Source organism: Schistocerca gregaria, chromosome 8 (assembly GCF_023897955.1).
Source record: "Schistocerca gregaria isolate iqSchGreg1 chromosome 8, iqSchGreg1.2, whole genome shotgun sequence".
NCBI lineage: Eukaryota > Metazoa > Arthropoda > Insecta > Orthoptera > Acrididae > Schistocerca > Schistocerca gregaria.
Window position 1 is genome coordinate 136,186,288 of NC_064927.1, and position 19,894 is coordinate 136,206,181.

Sequence of the window (19,894 nt, forward strand, 5' to 3'; positions counted from 1 at the left end):
GGCGCAGCGCACTTGTAGCTTTCACAACATTATCCGACGCGATACCAATGAAGCAGTTACTAAGTTGGGAAAATCTTAAACAGCACATCTGGTACCTCTATGGGGAGAAGATGGTCAACAGCGTATGTGAGTTCGAAGAACTCCACAAGAAGAGAAACAACTGTTGTGCTCCCTCATGTTTTTACTGGAATGTCGGGATCAGCGAACTATACCGATATTCGCCAAGTTCACTCATTACATAGACTCTGCAACCACCAAGAGGATTAAACAATGATTCAGTATGGCATTGATGAGAAAAAGAATCCTTTTACCAGGTGTGAATCAGAGTTTCCAGGAGCTTGCTTTCACTACATCTGAATATCTTGTTGCGTTTGTCAGTGGATTCCTGCGAGTGGGTGGACGGTGCTGTGGTCGTTTTTGGACTGGATGTGACAGCAAGCCATGGTATGTCAAAATCTGAAGTTCCATCGACTTACACGCCAATCATCTCAAGAACGTAAATCGTGTAGACGTACTGTGTTTAATTTCACAGATAGAAAACTGAGTGATGCTGAAATATTGGTGTCTAAAGAGGGACTAAATTTTTCGCCCACTCCAAAGACCTTGCTTATCAAGGATTTCATCAGTGTTGTTGATCATGATGTCTTGAAACTTCCGAGTGAGACTGCTGAAGAAGTAAGGGGAGAGGCTTGCAGAGCCATAACCAAGGCACCTACACTGAAGCAGAACATAAACACTGAAGAAAGAAACGCTTCCCGGTCTTTAAGAGAAGACACAGAAATAGTGATTTTATCTTATGACAAGAGAGACACTGCTGTTCTTTTGTGTGCAGCTTCTTATATCGGCAAGATGACAGATTTACTGCAGGACTTAGTGTATTGCTGTCTCCAGAAGGATCCAACTGATGCAGTACAATGGAAGACATTCGCACTCCTCAAATCTGGCCAGTTTCCTGAACATCTTAAAAAGAGCTCAAGAGTACAAGTGTCAGTTACATCACGACTTTATGGGCTGCATAAGATCTGTAAGGATGTGTTCCGCTTTCCCCCATCGAGAGGAATATAGGCACCCCAACATATTACCTGACGAAACATCTGGCTTATCTTCTAAATCCTCTGGTAGGAAAAATGTGAACATCACATTCAAAACTCAGAAGATTTTATACAATGACTGAAGACTTTGTGTCTTGAATCAGTTGATGTATTAGTGAGTTTTGATGTGGCCTCTTTGTTCACTTAAGTACCTGTGGTTGACTCATTACAGCTTATAGGAACTAAGTTGGAGGAACACATCTTACATATGTTCAAGCATGTGCTTACCTCAACTTACTTTTTATTTAATTGAGCAAACAGACGGTGTTACTAAGGTTAGCCTTTTTCTCCCATTGTTGCTAACTTTTATTATGGAGACTTCAAGGTAAAAGCGCTTCAGTCAGCGGTGTTGAAACCTAAATGTTTCTGGAGATATGTGGACAACACTTTTGTAGTTTGGACACGGAGCAGCAATGCTCCCTGCATTTCTGGAACACCTTAACTTCATCCATCCCAGCACTTGCTTCACCAAGGAAGTGGAGAAAAGAAGACCTCCAATTTCTTGATGTCTTGGTCCACAGACAAGAAGATGGCTGCTTGGATCACAGTGTGTTTCGCAAACCAATTCACAGTGACCTGTGTCTACGAGCTACAAACTGCCATCACCCATTTCAGTGCAGTGACATGTTGAGGACTCATTCGCAGGGCTAGAATCCTCTCAGATGCAGGGAGCTTATCAGCATAGCTTAGCCATCTTCGCTCTTTGTTTGTACTCTGATAACAGATCCATAATGCATTTAAACCTGCAAGCACTAAAGCTCAGGAAAAGCCAGAAGAAACAGCGAACTCGATGAGGATACTTTCTTTTACCATATGTTGGTGGCATGTCCTTTAAGGTGAACAGGGTGTTCAAAAAACATAGAATAAAATGTGTTTTCTGCCCTTGAGCACAAGTGCAAACTATGCTCGGCTCAGTTGAAGATGACCTAAGCTAAGAAGACAGGGATATATAAAATTCCGTGCTAGTGTGGGAAATCCTACATTGATCAGATGTGCCACACTATTAAGGATAGATGTGCCTAACATAGATGTCTTGACAGTGGACACAACATGAACTAGAGAGAGAGAGAGAGAGAGAGAGAGAGAGAGAGAGAGAGGAGAGAGATCCTTTCATGCCTCCACGTACTGGGACTCCGCAGTCGAAATTCATATGATACCCAGGATGTTGCATGTTGTTGCAGTTTGAAAGCTGGCTTGGTGGATGACGTAATCCAAAGAAACATGAGGGGCTGGAGAACTGCAGGATTTTGTAGGAGGAGAGTAGTCTGATGGAGTGGAAATTGGCCGATAAGCATATAGGTCACAGATTAGCCCTGTAAGGGGAAGAGATTGCTGTATTTGAAACTGCAAAAGAGCCTGATGCAGAATAGAATTACATCCAGGAATAGGGACTTTCAGTGTGAGGCCTTTTGGAGTATCTCCAAGGGACAGGCAGGTTTCAAGAAACAGAACGTGAGACCTAGGATTGATAGTGCAAAAGCATGTTTTCTAAAGGAACAGATGTAACGTGTGATGTGATTCATCATGGCAAGAGAGGATAGTTTGGAGTCTTAGAAATTGTGGGATAAGCAGATAGAAAAATGGAAGAAAAGCAAGGGTAAAATTCAGAAAAATTTGCACGAAAATCATGAGAACATACAATGGTTATCAAGAGATAATGAGTCGGTGAGAATTTGTCACCAGAAAAGTGGTATATGTGACGCAAAAAAAAAAAAAAAAAAAAAAAAAAAAAAAAAAAAAAAAAAAAAAAAAAAAATTGCAAAAGGGAAAAAGAAATGGGTGGGAAAGTTATGAAAAAGAGACAAAATTTTAAAAACTGCGTGAAAAGAAAAGAAAGTCAGAAGAAAAAATGTAAGCTACTTAGCTTGTCAATTAAAGTAATGTAGGAGATAGCAGTAAACGTTGATCAGTAAGGTTTGGCAAAAAACAAACGCACAAAAAAGTGAAAGAATTATGTATAAACAAGATAAGTGTAAAGTGGAAATGCAAATAGCTGTCAAATTTGCAAATAAATCTGTGAAAGATGATCAGGAGAAGGCCCTGCAGTGTAGTGAACCATAAATTGTTATAGGTAAATTCGTAAGTAACAGTGGAATTATTATGTGCAAATTTGTAAATAAAAATGGACCCATCTCCATGCACAGAAATTAATACCAGAAAAGATGTGGGGGCAAAGTGTTGATTAATCTTGGTGATACAGACAAATAAATGAACAGATTAGACATCAGGTAGAAAACGGATGACAGTCTGAACATGACAGACGACAACAAAGACTGATGAGAGCTTTACATAACGAGAAATGTTGGCCACATGTGCTAATATAACAACAAAAACAATCAATTTTTGACAATTACACAATAAATCTTCTCATCAAGTGGTGGAAGACACATAAAAGAAGGTTATAATTAGGCTAGCTTTCAGAGTCAGTGGCTCCTCCTTCACATAGAAGTGTTGAAGGGGAAGGAAGAGGGATGAAGGAAAAGGACTGGAGAGTTCTAGGAAAATGGGTTGATTTTGGAAAAGTCACCTCACCCAGAACTGCGGATCAGGGGATTTATTGAATTGTATGAGAAGGGAACTGCACTGGATGACGTGGATAGTTCCTGTGAATTATTATGGGTGGAGGTTACACTCAACAGCCGAGCTAGGTTAATAATTGGCTCCTTTTTCCGACCTCCCGACTCGGTAGCATTAGTGGCAGAACAACTGAGAGAAAATCTGGAATACATTTCACATAAGTTTCCTCAGCATGTTATTGTCTTAGGTGGAGATTTCAAATTACCAGATATAGACTGGGACACTCAGATGTTTAGGATGGGTGGTAGGGACAGAGAATCGAGTGACATTATACTGAGTGCACTATCCGAAAATTACCACAAGCAATTAAACAGAGAACTGACTCTTGGAGATAACATCTTGGACCTACTGATAACAAACAGACCCAAACTTTTCGACTCTGTCAGTGTGGAACAGGGAGTCAGTGATCATAAGGCCGTTGCAGCATCCCTGAATATGTAAGTAAATAGGAATATAAAAAAGGGGAGGAAGGTTTATCTGTTTAGCAAGTGTAATGGAAGGCAGATTTCAGACTACCTAACAGATCAAAATGAAAATTTCTGTTCCGACACTGACAATGTTGAGTGTTTATGGAAAAAGTTCAAATCAATCATAAAATGCGTTTTAGGCAGGTATGTGCCAAGTAAAATTGTGAGGGATGGGAAAAACCCACCGTGGTTCAACAACAAAGTTAGGAAACTACTGAGAAAGCAAAGAGAGCTTCACTGCAAGTTTAACTGCAGCCAAAACCTCTCAGACAAACAGAAGCTAAACGATGTCATAGTTAGTGTAGGGAGGGCTATGCGTGAAGTGTTCAGTGAATTCGAAAGTAAAATTCTATGTACTGACTTGACAGAAAATTCTAGGAAGTTCTGGTCTTACGCTAAATCAGTTAGTGGATAAGTGGATCGAAACAGCATATCCAGACACTCTGGGATGATGATGGCATTGAAACAGAGGATGACACGTTTAAAGCTGAAATACTAAACACCTTTTACCAAAGCTGTTTCACAGAGGAAGACCGCACTGCAGTACCTTCTATAAGTCCTCGCACAAACGAAAATATGGCTGACATCAAAATAAGTGTCCAAAGAATAGAAAGGCAGCTGAAATCACTCAACAGAGGAAAGTCCACTGGACCTGACGAGATACCAATTCGATTCTACACAGAGTTCACGGAAGAACTTGCCCCCTTCTAACAGCTGTGTACTGCAAGTCTCTAGAGGAACAGAAGGTTCCCAGTGACTGGGAAAGAGCACAGGTAGTCCCAGTCTTCAAGAAGGGTCATCGAGTAGATGCGCAAAACTGTAGACCTATATCTCTGACATTGATCTGTTGTAGAATTTTAGAAAATGTTTTTTGCTCGTGTATCATGTCATTTCTGGAAACCCAGAATCTACTCAGTAGGAATCAACATGGATTCCGGAAACAGCGATCATGTGAGACCCAATTCGCTTTATTTGTTCATGAGACCCAGAAAATATTAATACAGGCTCCCACGTAGATGCCATTTTCCTTGACTTCCGGAAGGCATTCGATACAGTTCTGCACTGTCGCCTGATAAATAAAGTAAGAGCCTACGGAATATCAGACCAGCTGTGTGGCTGGATTGAACAGTTTTTAGCAAAACAGAACACAGCATGTTGTTCTCAATGGAGAGACGTCTACAGACATTAAAGTAACCTCTGGCGTGCCACAGGGGAATGTTATAGGACCATTGCTTTTCACAATATATATAAATGACCTAGTAGATAGTGTCAGAAGTTCCATGCAGCTTTTCGCAGATGGTGCTGTAGTATACTGAGAAGTTGCAGCATTAGTAAATTGCAGCGAAATGCAGGAAGATCTGCAGCGGATAGGCACTTGGTGCAGGGAGTGGCAACTGACCCTTAGCATAGACAAATGTAATGTATTGCGAATACATATAAAGAAGTATCCTTTATTGTATGATTATATGATAGTGGAACAAACAATGGTAGCAGTTACTTCTGTAAAATATCTGGGAGTATGCGTACGGAACGATTTGAAATGGAATGATAATCTAAAATTAATTGTTGGTAAGGTGGGTGCCAGGTTGAGATTAATTGAAAGACCCTTAGAAAATGTAGTCCATCAACAAAGGAGGTGGCTTACAAAACACTCGTTCGACCTATACTTGAGTATTGCTCATCAGTGTGGGAGTCATACCAAGTCAGATTGACAGATGAGATAGAGAAGATCCAAGGAAGAGCGGCGTGTTTCTTCACAGTGTTATTTGGTATAGAGAAGATCCAAGGAAGAGCGGCGTGTTTCTTCACAGTGTTATTTGGTAAGCGTGATAGCGTTACGGAGATGTTTAGCAGACTGGAAGTGGCAAACTCTGCAAGAGAGGCACTCTGCATCGCGGTGTAGCTTGTGTCCAGGTTTCGAGAGGGTGCGTTTCTGGATGAAGTATCGAATATATTGCTTGCCCCTACTTATACCTCCCGAGGAGATCACAAATGTAAAATTAGAGAGATTTGAGTGTGCACTGAGGCTTTCCGGCAGTCGTTCTTCCCATGAACTATACGCGACTGGAACAGGAAAGGGAGGTAATAACAGTGGCATGTAAAGTGCTCTCCGCCACACGCCATTAAGTGGCTTGCAGAGTATAAATGTAGATGTGATCTGAAAAGCAGAGAGCTTAAAGGTGGAAGACAGGATAATAAGCAAGACAGAGATCACTGCTAAAACACTGTGTACAAGTTAATGAGAGTAAAAAGCTAAGTGCATTGTGTGTAACAGAGGTTGGAGGGGAACAACGAAAATAGACAGTAAGAAAATGAAAGATGTAGAAAACTAAAAGGAGTGAAGGGAGGAGGGGTTAATGTGAAGGGCTGCTGAGAAAGAAGAAATTATTGTAAATTAAGGCCAGATGTATTCACTGACTTTTGGTAGACCTTGGGGTTTTGTATGGCAGGCCATCTCTGATATACAGTCATCCATTCAACCAACAATGTGGGGTGCTGAAGTATCTACTCTACACACTGCAGCTTTGACACTAGTATACCCAGTAGTTGAATACTGTGCCCCACTATGGCAACACAGTGCTCATACAAGGAAACTGGACATCCATCTGAATTTATCAATTGGAATTTTTACAGGTATACTAAAATCCACAATGATCCCTTGGCTACACACCATCAGTAACATTACACCAACTGAATTGTGATACCAAGAAGCAACCAACTGAGAACGTAGGGAGCTGTGTCACCCTTACTACTCACAAGACCTGTCAGTTCCTACAGTTGCTTAATGAGCCTCTTTTAGACCATGTAATAACAAACATTTCAGTGGGGCATAATGGAAGAGACAAGATGATGTTTGACATTAAAGATGAGTGGTGCAAGAGATAGAAAGGAACAACAATAAAAACTCAAGGTGTTAAAGATCCATCTGCCAGCCTACAAGGCTAAACAGAATAATAACTGGTCATGCCAGGTACAATGCTATGATGAACAAATGGGGCCTCTAGCACTCTCCAGCCTGCAGTTGTGCGCCCCAAGAACAGTCCATTCAGCATATTGTCAGAGCCTGCCCTCTGAGAAACTATCAAAGACCATTCAGTGTCTTTATTAATGCTACTCCCTCTATCAGTTGGCTTCATTCACTACATGTTGAACTGTTGTTAAACATGTCTATTTTAATTAACAGTCCTAATTCTCTAATTCTGTAGTTTGAATATTCTCTTTGTCAGTCTTATGTTATTAATTTTTATAATTTAATCATATTACCTTTGTGTCTAAATCCTTAAATGTAGAATTGCAAATTATATGTTTCTTAACATTTGCTGTAGTCATTGTAGAATAAATACATAGTGCACTCGTGTCTCATTCACAATAAAAATCAACATACAGCATCAATTTCATTCTCTAAATATTTCAGGGAAATTCATTTTCATATTTACATTGCAGTCAGCTTTCAACAAACGCAGGACTTTCTCATAGTTGATTCCTTGCTTAAAATATCTGGTATGTTTGATGGGGCAATGGTGTCAGCTATTTTACACATGTTAAGTGATGATAAATCGAGATAATGTATTTTCATCTGTGGCAGGAGTTTTGGGGTGTTGTGCAGATGGATCATCTTCAAGGGAAGTATGATTTTGGTGCATTTTAGTTGCCAACTTCTTAATTATTGAAAATGAAGGAGCAGACCCTTCATAAACCTATACTATTGGGTGATTTTTCAGTGGCAGTAGACTGTCCAAAACAAAGAATCAAACAAGGACATTGTGTTCAAGTTTATCAATCTGTGTCCAGTGCAATCAACTACATTAAAAAGCTCTATAAACAAAACTAATCCATAAGTAAGGTTGGGACCTGACAGATATTATTGCATAAAAGTATCAACTTGACCAAAGTGAAATTTCGTTCATGTGAGGGTGGTCAGAAAAATTCTTGGCTGTAGTAACTTCACACGCAAGTAAGAATGTGCACGAAGTTCGAACACGTTTAATGAGAACACAAATCTGCAGTTCAGTGTAAGTTCTAGAGTACAATCAAGGCAGCATACACAATACAATGCACAATTTGTTCCCAAAGCTGAGTCCAAGTAACTATGATGTTGTGCAATAGTGAATAATAGAGGGAGCTCCTTGTTCTGGGTTGGCATGTCAGTGAGCCATGGTGGCACTGATCGTAAGCAATGCAGATGACGGAGAGTCGGTGTGAATCAGGCATCCCCTCCCCACACTACGTGCTGCTTCAAGGTACGTAGGAAGGTGATGTCCATGGCTTCAGGCATTGGAGTTCTCCAGGCGTAACACAGACAAAAGTTCTCTGTTGTCATTACCTGGAGAGTAGGGCTGGAGTGGCCTGATGATGATGGCTCTGCCAGGGGCAAGCACTGGGAGTAAAGCGTAGCACAGTGCCGGAGGTCAGACCAGAGAGGGAGGATGTGTCTTGAGAGATGAAGAAGGGGATGGAACACCAAGATCCAACAGGTGGAGGGGTTTGGGAGGTGCACAAGAGGGCAACGTGGAATTGGTTTCCCTACCTGCAGTTGAAGTTGGTTGCAGTGGTGGGCCATTAGCCTCTTACCAGTCTGTGTAGTGAAGACACACCAACCCTGCTGCCTATGGACAACTGCTGGAATCCAGGGCTCCTGATGACCAAAAGTGTGAGCCCAGACAGGTCCCTGGCACATAGCATGGCAGCAGTGGTGCAGGAGTGTGGTGAAGGTTCAGCAACAGGAGCTGCAGCAAGGTGTGTGGCTGAAGCCCAAGAAGCAATTTCGCTGGGCTCTTCTCGTCAATAGAAATGTATCTGTAAGAACTAAGAAAATGTGTGAATGCTTCTTCTACCAGAACATCTCTGATCTACTTTTTCATCTGTGTTTTAAAGGCCCGCATAAGACATTCTGCCTCTCTATTGGACTAAGGATGAAATGAGGGTGAATGTCGTGCTGTTCATAAAACTATTGAAAGTTCGTTGGTGAAATGTGGGCCATTATCCATCACCAGAGTACAAGGATGACCTTCAAAGGAAAGGATCCAAGAGAGGGCACGAAAAGTAGAGGCAGTTGATGATGTTTGGGATATGGAAGTACCCATCAGTGACAGACATTCAAAATGAGTCCAACAAGGGGCCTGCGAAATCCAGAAGGACGTGTTCCCGAGGTTGTGTTGGTGCCATCTATGGTTCAATTTCCCAGTGGTCACATGACCATAGACGTAACGAAGAGCTAGTATCCTTGTCTGCGATGCCCCCCAAGGGTGTGATGCAACTGCTGAAGCATGTGACACCAGATGAATACAGGATTGACCACCCATGGCATAGCATGCTCTGTCATCAGCAATATCGTGCCATCAGTTAGAATCAATCTGTTGTGCAGCATAAAATAATTACGGATAGGATCCAACAATCGGGCTGGTAGTCGTTCTGTCCATCTCTGCCAGATATTCTGCCGCACCTGGCATAGAACACAATCAGCACTGATGACATCAGGTACATATGAGCTCATAATAGGGAAGCCATCCACTGACTGCTGAGCTTCTTCATTGAGAAGAAACAGTTTCCTCCTGCTCGAAGCAGGTCTCGGAATCCACAGACCGATGCAAGGGGGCATCCACATTGGACGCTGAGCTGTTGGATGGAAGTGAATCTCATAATTGTATTGGCTGAGGGAGAGAGCCTACTGTTACAGTCTGTGGGCCATCTCATGTGGTAGATGTGCAGATGAGCAAAAGAGGGAGGCAAGTGGCTTGTGGTCCGTGATGAAGTGAAACTTCACAATGGATTATAAAAAATTATGGACCATGTAAATGATGGCAAGGGCCTCATTCTTAATTGTGAATAATTCTTCTACACCACATTTAGCATCTAGGAGTTGAATGCTGAACTCTCAGAATTTCGAGGATCTTAAACAGTTCTGAGCTCAAAATGTGATGCATCAGAGCCAAGACAAGCTGCTTACCTGGCTGATATGTGGGTAGGCAAGGCGATGAACAACAACTATCTTTAAACATTGTGAATGCTCTGTCACATGCAGTTGTTCAGGCAAACAACAAACACTTTTTCAGTACTGTATTTTATGGACTATAAGACACATCTTAATCTTTAAACTATTTTTTAAAAAACTGCAGTTTTTTCCATTTTTGTTATTAGGTCACAAAGCCAGATTAAAAAAAAAAAAAATCTTAGTTTATAAAACTGAACTGACCTGTAAAATCCTTGAAAGTCATCATGTGAACAGTGTTCTGGGCTTGTGATGGTGGAACGGGAAGGACACCTTCTTAAGAAGCTTATGAATCCCTGTATTGCCAGATAGAAATAGGTTTTGTGAAGCATCGAATATATGGCCATTTTTAAGACTGGCAGGAGTTTTAAATCGAACACTGGACATTTTTATATTAATTTTGAGTATAAGGTGCACCTGAATTTTAGAGGCAAGTTTTTTAAGAAAAAAATGCATCTTATAGTCCATAAAATATGGCACTGATTTAGAGGATACACAATGGTAGTACCTCATGGAATGAATTGATGATAATAAGCACTTTGCCCAGAAAAGCTAGGAGTCAATTCGGGTTTTTGGATTGTGTAAGAGCATCAGTGGCAGCGATGTGACTGTGTGTCTACTGAATCCCCTGACGAAAAATGACATGTCCAAGATGCTCAACAGAGGGATGAAAGAATTGTGATTTATTCAGACTCAGTTAAGACTCCTACCCTGAGAGTCTGAAAAAGAAGCTGAAGGTTCTGAAGATGTCCTCAGTGGAGGGACCACTGACCACAGTATCGTTCAGACAGTTGATACAACAAGTAATACATTCGCAAGGTGCTCCAAGAAATGGTGAAAAAGTATAGGAGCCCTCCTTGTGCCAAAAACCAGCTGTTTGTATTTGTATTGTCCATAGGGTGTGATGACCCCTAGGGACTTCTGAGATGTGTCATCAAGTGGAAGCTGCAGATATGTCTCTGGAAGATCCACTTTTGATGAATACTTATCCCCCACCCCACCAATTTCACCACCACTTTGTCCTGATGTGGGATGGGGTAAGTATTGATCACTGCCTATCCATTGTCACTATAAAATCGTTGTATTGCATTTACAGAGCTTACTGAATGGTCTCTTGATGATTACTATCAGCATAGCTAATTGGCGCGATGAGTCACTCACATCCAAAACCATCAACCTGCCTATAGTTCTTACTTGACTTGTTTCTGAAGTGCTAGCAGCATAGGCCATGCTTGAAACAAGGCTGCTAAGTGGGTTCAAAGGTGATACAAGCAGTAAAATCCTTAGTTGTGCTGAGTCCAGGGAAAAAAAAATCTGGGAATCTGTTGCAATGTTCATAAAGTTCTTGGTACAGCATTTTCTTCAAAACCTGATGGACCAGTTCAGAGACTTGCAAATCCAAAGGCTGTGAAAGCATTGAAGTCACCCAAATGTTCTCTTATAGCAGGTTAATGGACAGACCAAATCCTTGTACATCATGTCCGCCTTAAATTGGTCCACTATGGAGATTTGTTGCCTGTTGTAAGTTGAAAAACGGTGTGTAGTGGGTGACAGGTAATGGTACACCAAGCTGCAGATATGTGTGAGAATTAATGAGAGAAGCCACAGTGCCAATGTCACTTACAACTGAAGTGACTTCCTGTTGATAAACATATTAAGAAATAACTTGTTGAATGCTGCTAGATGGAAATCAGACCCAGGACTGAGGACATTGACATTCTTAGGTTGGAAACCCAAGGTGCAGCACAAGCGGACGGAGCATTGTGGGGATCAGCCCACCACAGATGTGTTTGTGTGGATTGTAGCTTATGTGAGTACTGCACCGCCACAATTTCTTTGTGGACCAATTGTTGGGGATCAATCTAATGACAGCATCCCTGGCCATAATATCAGCATAAGACTTTATACTGAGTGGTAACAAATTGGCACTTCTGACTGAGACCCTGTAATTCTGCTGCACAAGCATGGTACACACTTTGTCTGCTGAGGTTACTTCCTACCTTGGTAGAACATAGTATACGAAAATCACAACTCGTGGCATAACCTGTATCACTTGTACATTAAATTCTATACTAGCATTTTGGAGTTGTTGTACATGCTCTAGTGGGACTACACCTGTGTTGAGGCTCTCATCACTGTTCATTAAAGACTACCCGTGTAATGAAGGTAGGCTTTGCAGAGAACAATATCGGTTGGCTGTGTGGTGCCCTCTATGTGACCTATCTAATACATAAAGCAATTATGGTCTCTAACAAAATTTAATAAGTAATTATTTTATTTTATTTTATTCTTGTCACTCCTGCATATGTCTTTTAGAGGCACGGGATTGTGCTGTATGCACTTCATTATTGACACTTCCAAATAATGCGATAGACATAAGTATGTACCATATTTTCTCTTTTAATTTTTAAAAATATGTTTTAAACTCTGTGTCCCTAAGTGTAATATTCTTATCTGACTTCTACTAATTTATGTTGTATTTTCCTGTACAGCCGTCTGAAGAAGGCACTAACTGCCTGAAACTGGTCTAGAAATTAAATTTCTTTTATGTAGCTGGTTGCTTATTATTTCATTATATAATGAAGTAAAATTACAAACTTTGCTGTACTGACTTACTGCCATATTTAGTAGTTAACCTTAGAAGATATAAAAATGCCAGATTCACTCCTTGTGAGCTAATTCATTTGTTAATCTTTAAAAGCATAACTAAAATCAGTTACATAAAATTTTTCGTAGAAGTTACTATAGGTAGGAGGCACACGATGTATGCTGTGATTTTGAATTGATTTGAATATTGTTCTTTTATACATATGTTAATGATAGTAATGAGGTATGTGGCTTCTATTACTTGTTGAATAGTTCATCATAGATCATGCCAAATATCACCAAACTAGATCATTATTCATTGGTGTAATTTGCCAGTCTGTAACATATGTGGAAAGTATTGATCTCTGTGCCCCTCCATGCAGATTTTTAATTATAAGCATAGTAAAAATAAGATATTGAATTGCTGTTATTATTAATGTACAAGCATCTAAACCAATACTACTTGGAAAAAATTACTTAGGTTCAATATTACAACCATCATACTCATACCGTATTATGCCAATGGCTGCTACATATTGGCAAGATCTGCTGCATTTCACAAAAAGAAAACTGTAGTCATTCACGCAATACACATGCACCCACAGTCAGAGATGTTGTCACTCGTACACGAAAGTTTGCAGACTGTTTCAGTTCACTTCTTGGTGAGCAAAACTGGCCAGTTTGACCCTGCAGCTTATCAACATTTTTTTTTTTTAAATCAAAAGTTTATTTTTCATTCTTGGAAAAGTATGATTTAGCACACAGTTGTGTTATCAATTAATTAAACAACTAGTTTTGGTTAGAAATGAATTTATAGGTATAATGTGACATCTTTACTCAGATGCACGACAGATCACAACTGCTAACCAGCATTGTACCAAAAACCAACAGGTGAAATCCACCTATAACACTGGTGTGCATGTGGCACACAGTAGGTAATTTTACACATTCTAGGTACAAAATATGCACATTAATATTAATATTATGAATACAAAAAAATGTGTGTTTTACTTGCAGCTATTAACTTTTGATCTTTTGTGTCAGTCCTTATTCATTATTCTTCAGGCATCTGAAACTACGTATGTTTTTATTTTTCACCCTTCCTGCATTTTGAGAAGTCAGTTTTACTAATTCTTGCGATTTCATTTGATGTCTGAACTGAATTTGATTATGATACTGAGTGTTTTAAAGAATGGTTTTTACAAAATAGCTTTAGGTAAATTTCAGAAAGGGTCCTTTGATAAGATGGAAAAGCCTGTACATTTTCCCTTTTTATCTTGGCCAATTGCTTTGCCCCTGATTAACTAAGTGAAAATTGAACATTTATGTGTACCTCCCCTTTTGTTTATTCTCTTTCAGTTTCATTTTTCTAAATATTTCAGTCATCCTTATGTAATAAATTTTGGCGAATCTGCTTGTATTTGTAGTAACACAAGGTTCGTTTAATGCTGGTGTTCGTGGTAGGTGTTTACTGCTTTGGGGACATCTAGTGTGTGTGATTTTAACTATGATGTAAGACATATTTTTATGTCTGATATTTTGTGTTCTGCTGCGGGAGGCATCCAAAGGGACTGTACGAACAAACAGTTAGGTAGGTTCTCTAACATTTACTTGACAAAAGTGAATACTCGAGGCACTTTCCTGCTGCAGATAGTTCAAAGAGCTGAAAATTTGTTTATAGCCTTTCAATTCTTGTGTTGGAATGAAACACTCAAAGTATGCTGTGTGAGAGGAAAGTGGGTGCTGGAGCTTATTCACCACTTGATTAGAACTGTTGTTTTTATTTAATTCTAAAGCCAACACCTTGTCCAATTTAAGTCCTAATTATTTTCTTTTAAAGGCAATCTCTTCTTTATTAAGTGTCCCAGTGGATAATGCAATCTGTTGATTCATATGCATTTACCAGACAAAAGTTGCTCACAAGTTCTTTGAATTGGGTGTTAATATTTGTTTAGTTGGTTTAGGTAGCATATTGAAGGAATAAATGTTGTTGAACCTAATCCACTGTTCCTGCAGCCTCTGCAGGTGTCTCCTGCGGCAGGAGCCAAAGCATTAGGCAGAAAATATGCCGTAGACCACAACTAAAGTCCCAAAAACCAGTGACACCAAAGAAATAACAATGATGTCCTGAGTGAAGTAAAACATATTAAGGAAAATTTTTAGCTGTTATACATGAACTTTCTAACCTCACTGTTATGTTTTTATAATTTGTCATCCAGTGGGAGCTTTCCTTTGTCTGACTTGTTACACATAAAAAACAACTTCTTAAATGTCCATGGTATTTGCAAAATCTTTCATGCTATAATATTTCCAGTCATTTTAGTGTGAGTGTAATAAGGAGACTCTTCTGTTGAAATTATTATCTGACATCACCTAAACTTTCTTTTGGTTACTTTATTAAAATGTGACGAAATTTCAGAATACAAAACATTTGTCTGTTACTAAACATCATTTACACATTTTTATCATGAAGGAAAATTTGCAGCAGCGCGTCTTGAAACAGAACTACTCCCTTATTCATGTATTCTGTTGTACATGCTGTGAGATCCATGTCTGTCAAACTCTTCTGATGCAGTAAAAGTTGATGGACTCAAACAGATTCTCCTTAATTACTCTTTATAGTAATTATTAGTAACTTTAATGCAACAGCTTATGGACAATAAGCTTCACTGTATATTCAACAACTCACACTCATTGCTTGTGACAGACAAGCTCTTAACACGAACATACCAAAAAGCCTTAATGCTGTTGACATTCTCGTCCTTCAGACGTATGTCTCATCAGTATTCCGTGGAGCAATGTACGGTGCTTCAATTGTGGGTGACGTCAGGTGCAGCTTGACTAAACTCAGTGCTGCACAAAAGCCCAAAAGGAATATCTCAAACAGGCAAACGACAATGACAACAACAGCACAAGAAAAAATAATCTAAAGAAACTATGATTCCAACTAGGCATAACTTTAATCCTCAAGCTCCTCTTCTCACTAACTCAAAACTTATCACACTTTTTCATTTACATGTTGCTACAGTACGTGATTTTTCCCACCAAACCACTACCTCCATCAGAATTATTACTTATAAAATCATCGTAAATCTCGTACCCTCACAAATGTTTTGTTATCCTATGTGTAAAGAACAAAGAATTCTTTAACAGTTGCACTTGTTATAAAAATATTAAAATGCCACTATTAATAATATTGAAGTTCATATGTAATTTAAGATGTACATCCAGTTTTTAAAATACAAAGCTTAATCTACACTCCTGGAAATTGAAATAAGAACATCGTGAATTCATTGTCCCAGGAAGGGGAAACTTTATTGACACATTCCTGGGGTCAGATACATCACATGATCACACTGACAGAACCACAGGCACATAGACACAGGCAACAGAGCATGCACAATGTCGGCACTAGTACAGTGTATATCCACCTTTCGCAGCAATGCAGGCTGCTATTCTCCCATGGAGACAATCGTAGAGATGCTCGATGTAGTCCTGTGGAACGGCTTGCCATGCCATTTCCACCTGGCGCCTCAGTTGAACCAGCGTTCGTGCTGGACGTGCAGACCGCGTGAGACGACGCTTCATCCAGTCCCAAATATGCTCAATGGGGGACAGATCCGGAGATCTTGCTGGCCAGGGTAGTTGACTTACACCTTCTAGAGCACGTTGGGTGGCACGGGATACATGCGGACGTGCATTGTCCTGTTGGAACAGCAAGTTCCCTTGCCGGTCTATGAATGGTAGAACGATGGGTTCGATGACGGTTTGGATGTACCGTGCACTATTCAGTGTCCCCTCGACGATCACCAGAGGTGTACGGCCAGTGTAGGAGATCGCTCCCCACACCATGATGCCGGGTGTTGGCCCTGTGTGCCTCGGTCGTATGCAGTCCTGATTGTGGCGCTCACCTGCACGGCGCCAAACACGCATACGACCATCATTGGCACCAAGGCAGAAGCAACTGTCATCGCTGAAGACGACACGTCTCCATTCGTCCCTCCATTCACACCTGTCGCGACACCACTGGAGGCGGGCTGCACGATGTTGGGGCGTGAGCGGAAGATGGCCTAATGGTGTGCGGGACCGTAGCCCAGCTTCATGGAGACGGTTGCGAATGGTCCTCGCCGATTCCCCAGGAGCAACAGTGTCCCTAATTTGCTGGGAAGTGGCGGTGCGGTCCCCTATGGCACTGCGTAGGATCCAACGGTCTTGGCGTGCATCCGTGCGGCGCTGCGGTCCGGTCCCAGGTCTACAGGCACGTGCACCTTCCGCTGACCACTGGCGACAACATCGATGTACTGTGGAGTCTTTACGCCCCACGTGTTGAGCAATTCGTCGGTACGTCCACCCGGCCTCCCGCATGCCCACTATATGCCCTCGCTCAAAGTCCGTCAACTGCACAACGGTTCACGTCCACGCTGTCGCGGCATGCTACCAGTGGTAAAGACTGCGATGGAACTCCGTATGCCACGGCAAACTGGCTGACACTGACGGCGGCGGTGCACAAATGCTGCGCAGCTAGCGCCATTCGACGGCCGACAGCGCAGTTCCTGGTGTGTCCGCTGTGCCGTGTGTGTGATCATTGCTTGTACAGCCCTCTCGCAGTGTCCGGAGCAAGTATGGTGTGTCTGACACACCGGTGTCAATGTGTTCTTTTTTCCATGTCCAGGAGTGTATTATTAAGTGGTGTGCTTCATATGAGATGATGGAAACTTGCATTAAGTCCTGAATCGTTGTGGTAAAAGAGGACAGAGGGATTTGATTTACTTCCAGTGTATAATATATCCTTCAAGCCTCCATGATCTAGTGCTTAGTGTTGCCACCTATTAAGGCCTAGGTTCTGTGTTCTATTCAAGATGACCACCATTGATAAGTGAAGAATAAGAGAGTATCTTAATAACATACAAAACAACAGAATAAATCTAGTGTTGAGTTGAGTTTTCATGGTTTGTTTTCTGTGCACTTTATGCCAGTGCAGAATACGACAGATAATTGCATTTTTTCATCATATCACAAGCCAACATAAGATAAATGTAGCTTTTCCAAAACATAAATGCGATTTCTTGTGATGAATAACTGCATAATTTGTATCCTGAGCACGGTTATGTATCTCTGATGGCACTGAGTGGATACAAAGAAGTAATTGATGATGGTAATAGAGGGGGGGAGGGGGGTTGCACAGGTAGAGGTAGCTTGTGTAAGTATAAATTAAATGCAGTGAAATTACGGAAATGAAAAGTTGAAATGGACTTACCATTTATTTATAATGAAAAGTTGGTGACCCCTGTGCACAGCTAAGCATATTCAGATAAACTTGATGTCAAGTTGGGGTATTGTTGGCGGTAATTTCACGTTTGATGTTGTCTTTCATTTTCTGTATTGTGTGTGGATTTGTTTGATAGACTTTGCTCTTAAAGTGCCCCCACAGGAAGAAATCACATTGTTAAGATCCAGTGAATGTGGTGGCCATAAATGTTTGCTGACAGTTTGTTCCCCAGTGAAGACATTGTGGACTTGTTCCATCATTACATTAGATGCAGGCGTGTTGCTGGAAGAAGCAGTATTGTCTTTCATGTTCAATAAGCTGAGCACAAAAGTATCGAATATTTCCGTACATGCAATCGTGTTGAGGGTAGAAAATATCAGTCCAAATGATGCACATTTCTGTTATATCATACCAAATACTGATTTTTTCATCATGGAGTGATTGCTGACACACAATGGCAGGATTCTCCATTGCCTAGTACCTCGGATTCTGTGAATTCGAGACTGGAAAGATGAAACCATTCTTTGTCACTCATGATGTAATTGAAAGGTCTAACAGACATCATTGATTATATTAAAACGTGATACACAGTAATCTACATGTTTCTGACTGTCCTCCTGCAACTACTAAAGAACTGTCACACGATATGGATTCAAATTAAGACTTTTCAATATCTGTTGGAAACTACTACTAATTACGTGCACCTGTTGGGACAGTTTACGTGTAGACTTCTTTGGGCTCTAAGTAATCTTGTCATTTTACATTTTGCACAGACCCATAGGTGCTCCAGCTTTTATACAGGCTCTGTATTGCTTGCTTTGCTGGTAGTCCCCTATCTGGGTATTTGACCTCAAAAATTTTGTCAGTTTCCTTAATTGAATTTGTTTTCCCATTTGGTTCCATAGTTTCAATTCTCTATTCTATTGAGAGTGTCACTTTGCAGACCACAAAGAGAAATGTCTAACTTCATTGATGAAATAAACTGAAATGCTGACAGGAGAATGCTAATAATCAATTATTACATTAAACTGTCCACTGTTGTAGCTACTTACTCTATTTCAGAAATCAAAATATTGCATTCACATTCAAAGGGGAGGTGGGATACTTTTAATTGCACCCCCACTGTAGTGTAGAATGCTTGATTAACTTCATAACTATAATTCTCTTCAAAGTCAAGTATATCAATGTGCATATTTTATGTTCTTAGATGTTGATTGACATGAATAACATTTATGTTGTGAATTCTTCATTCTAGGACTGAAGATGAAATTGGAGAAGACAACTTGAAAAATGTTGAGGTTCCACCAGACTTGAGTGAAAAGTTTCAGAAGATGGATGAAGATTTTATTAAAGATTGATTTCATTTGATGAAATGTGTTGGAATTTGCTTCAGTCCTCTGATGTGATTGGGTTTTATGTGCACTATAGTGCACTCTGCAGTGAGATGTGATGTAACAACAACACTACTTATTCATCATGAAAGAACAGTTTTAAACAAATTTTATTTCATATTGAGTTGTGAAATTGTGATACAATAAAATTTATTTACATGTTTTAATAAAGTCTGTTTATTTTTTGGAACTTATTTTACTCTTTTTGTCACCATTTCTGCTATTTATTGAAATATCAGGTATTTGGTAGAGGGTGTTATAGACATTGCTGAAGGTATAGTGCTTACAATGTGTTGATTTTATAGGCTTCATTTGTTGATAACCATAAAAAAGTGATTTTCTGTAGATTTATCTGAATTTACGATTTATGTTTCATATAGATTAATGAAGAGACTCCCATGATGAAAAATAAGCAGCAAAGAGCTTAGTACTGTGCTTTATGAGAAGATGGATGTCACCTTATTTTGTTAACATCTATTGCACACAGTCATACTCATCTTATGTCAGGCTCTTAATAGTGTTAG

At 40.2% G+C, this 19,894-nt stretch overlaps 1 protein-coding gene across 1 annotated transcript in view; it reads left to right on the plus strand.

Moving 5' to 3' along the window:
* Window positions 1-19,564, plus strand: part of LOC126285331 (protein HGH1 homolog) — a 66,609-nt gene extending 47,045 nt beyond the window's left edge. Inside the window, exon 7 of the mRNA XM_049984648.1 lies at window positions 19,235-19,564. Within this exon, the coding sequence (XP_049840605.1) occupies window positions 19,235-19,337 (103 nt within the window). The 3' untranslated portion in view covers window positions 19,338-19,564. The remainder of the gene's footprint in view (window positions 1-19,234) is intronic.
* Window positions 19,565-19,894: the final 330 nt, after the last annotated feature.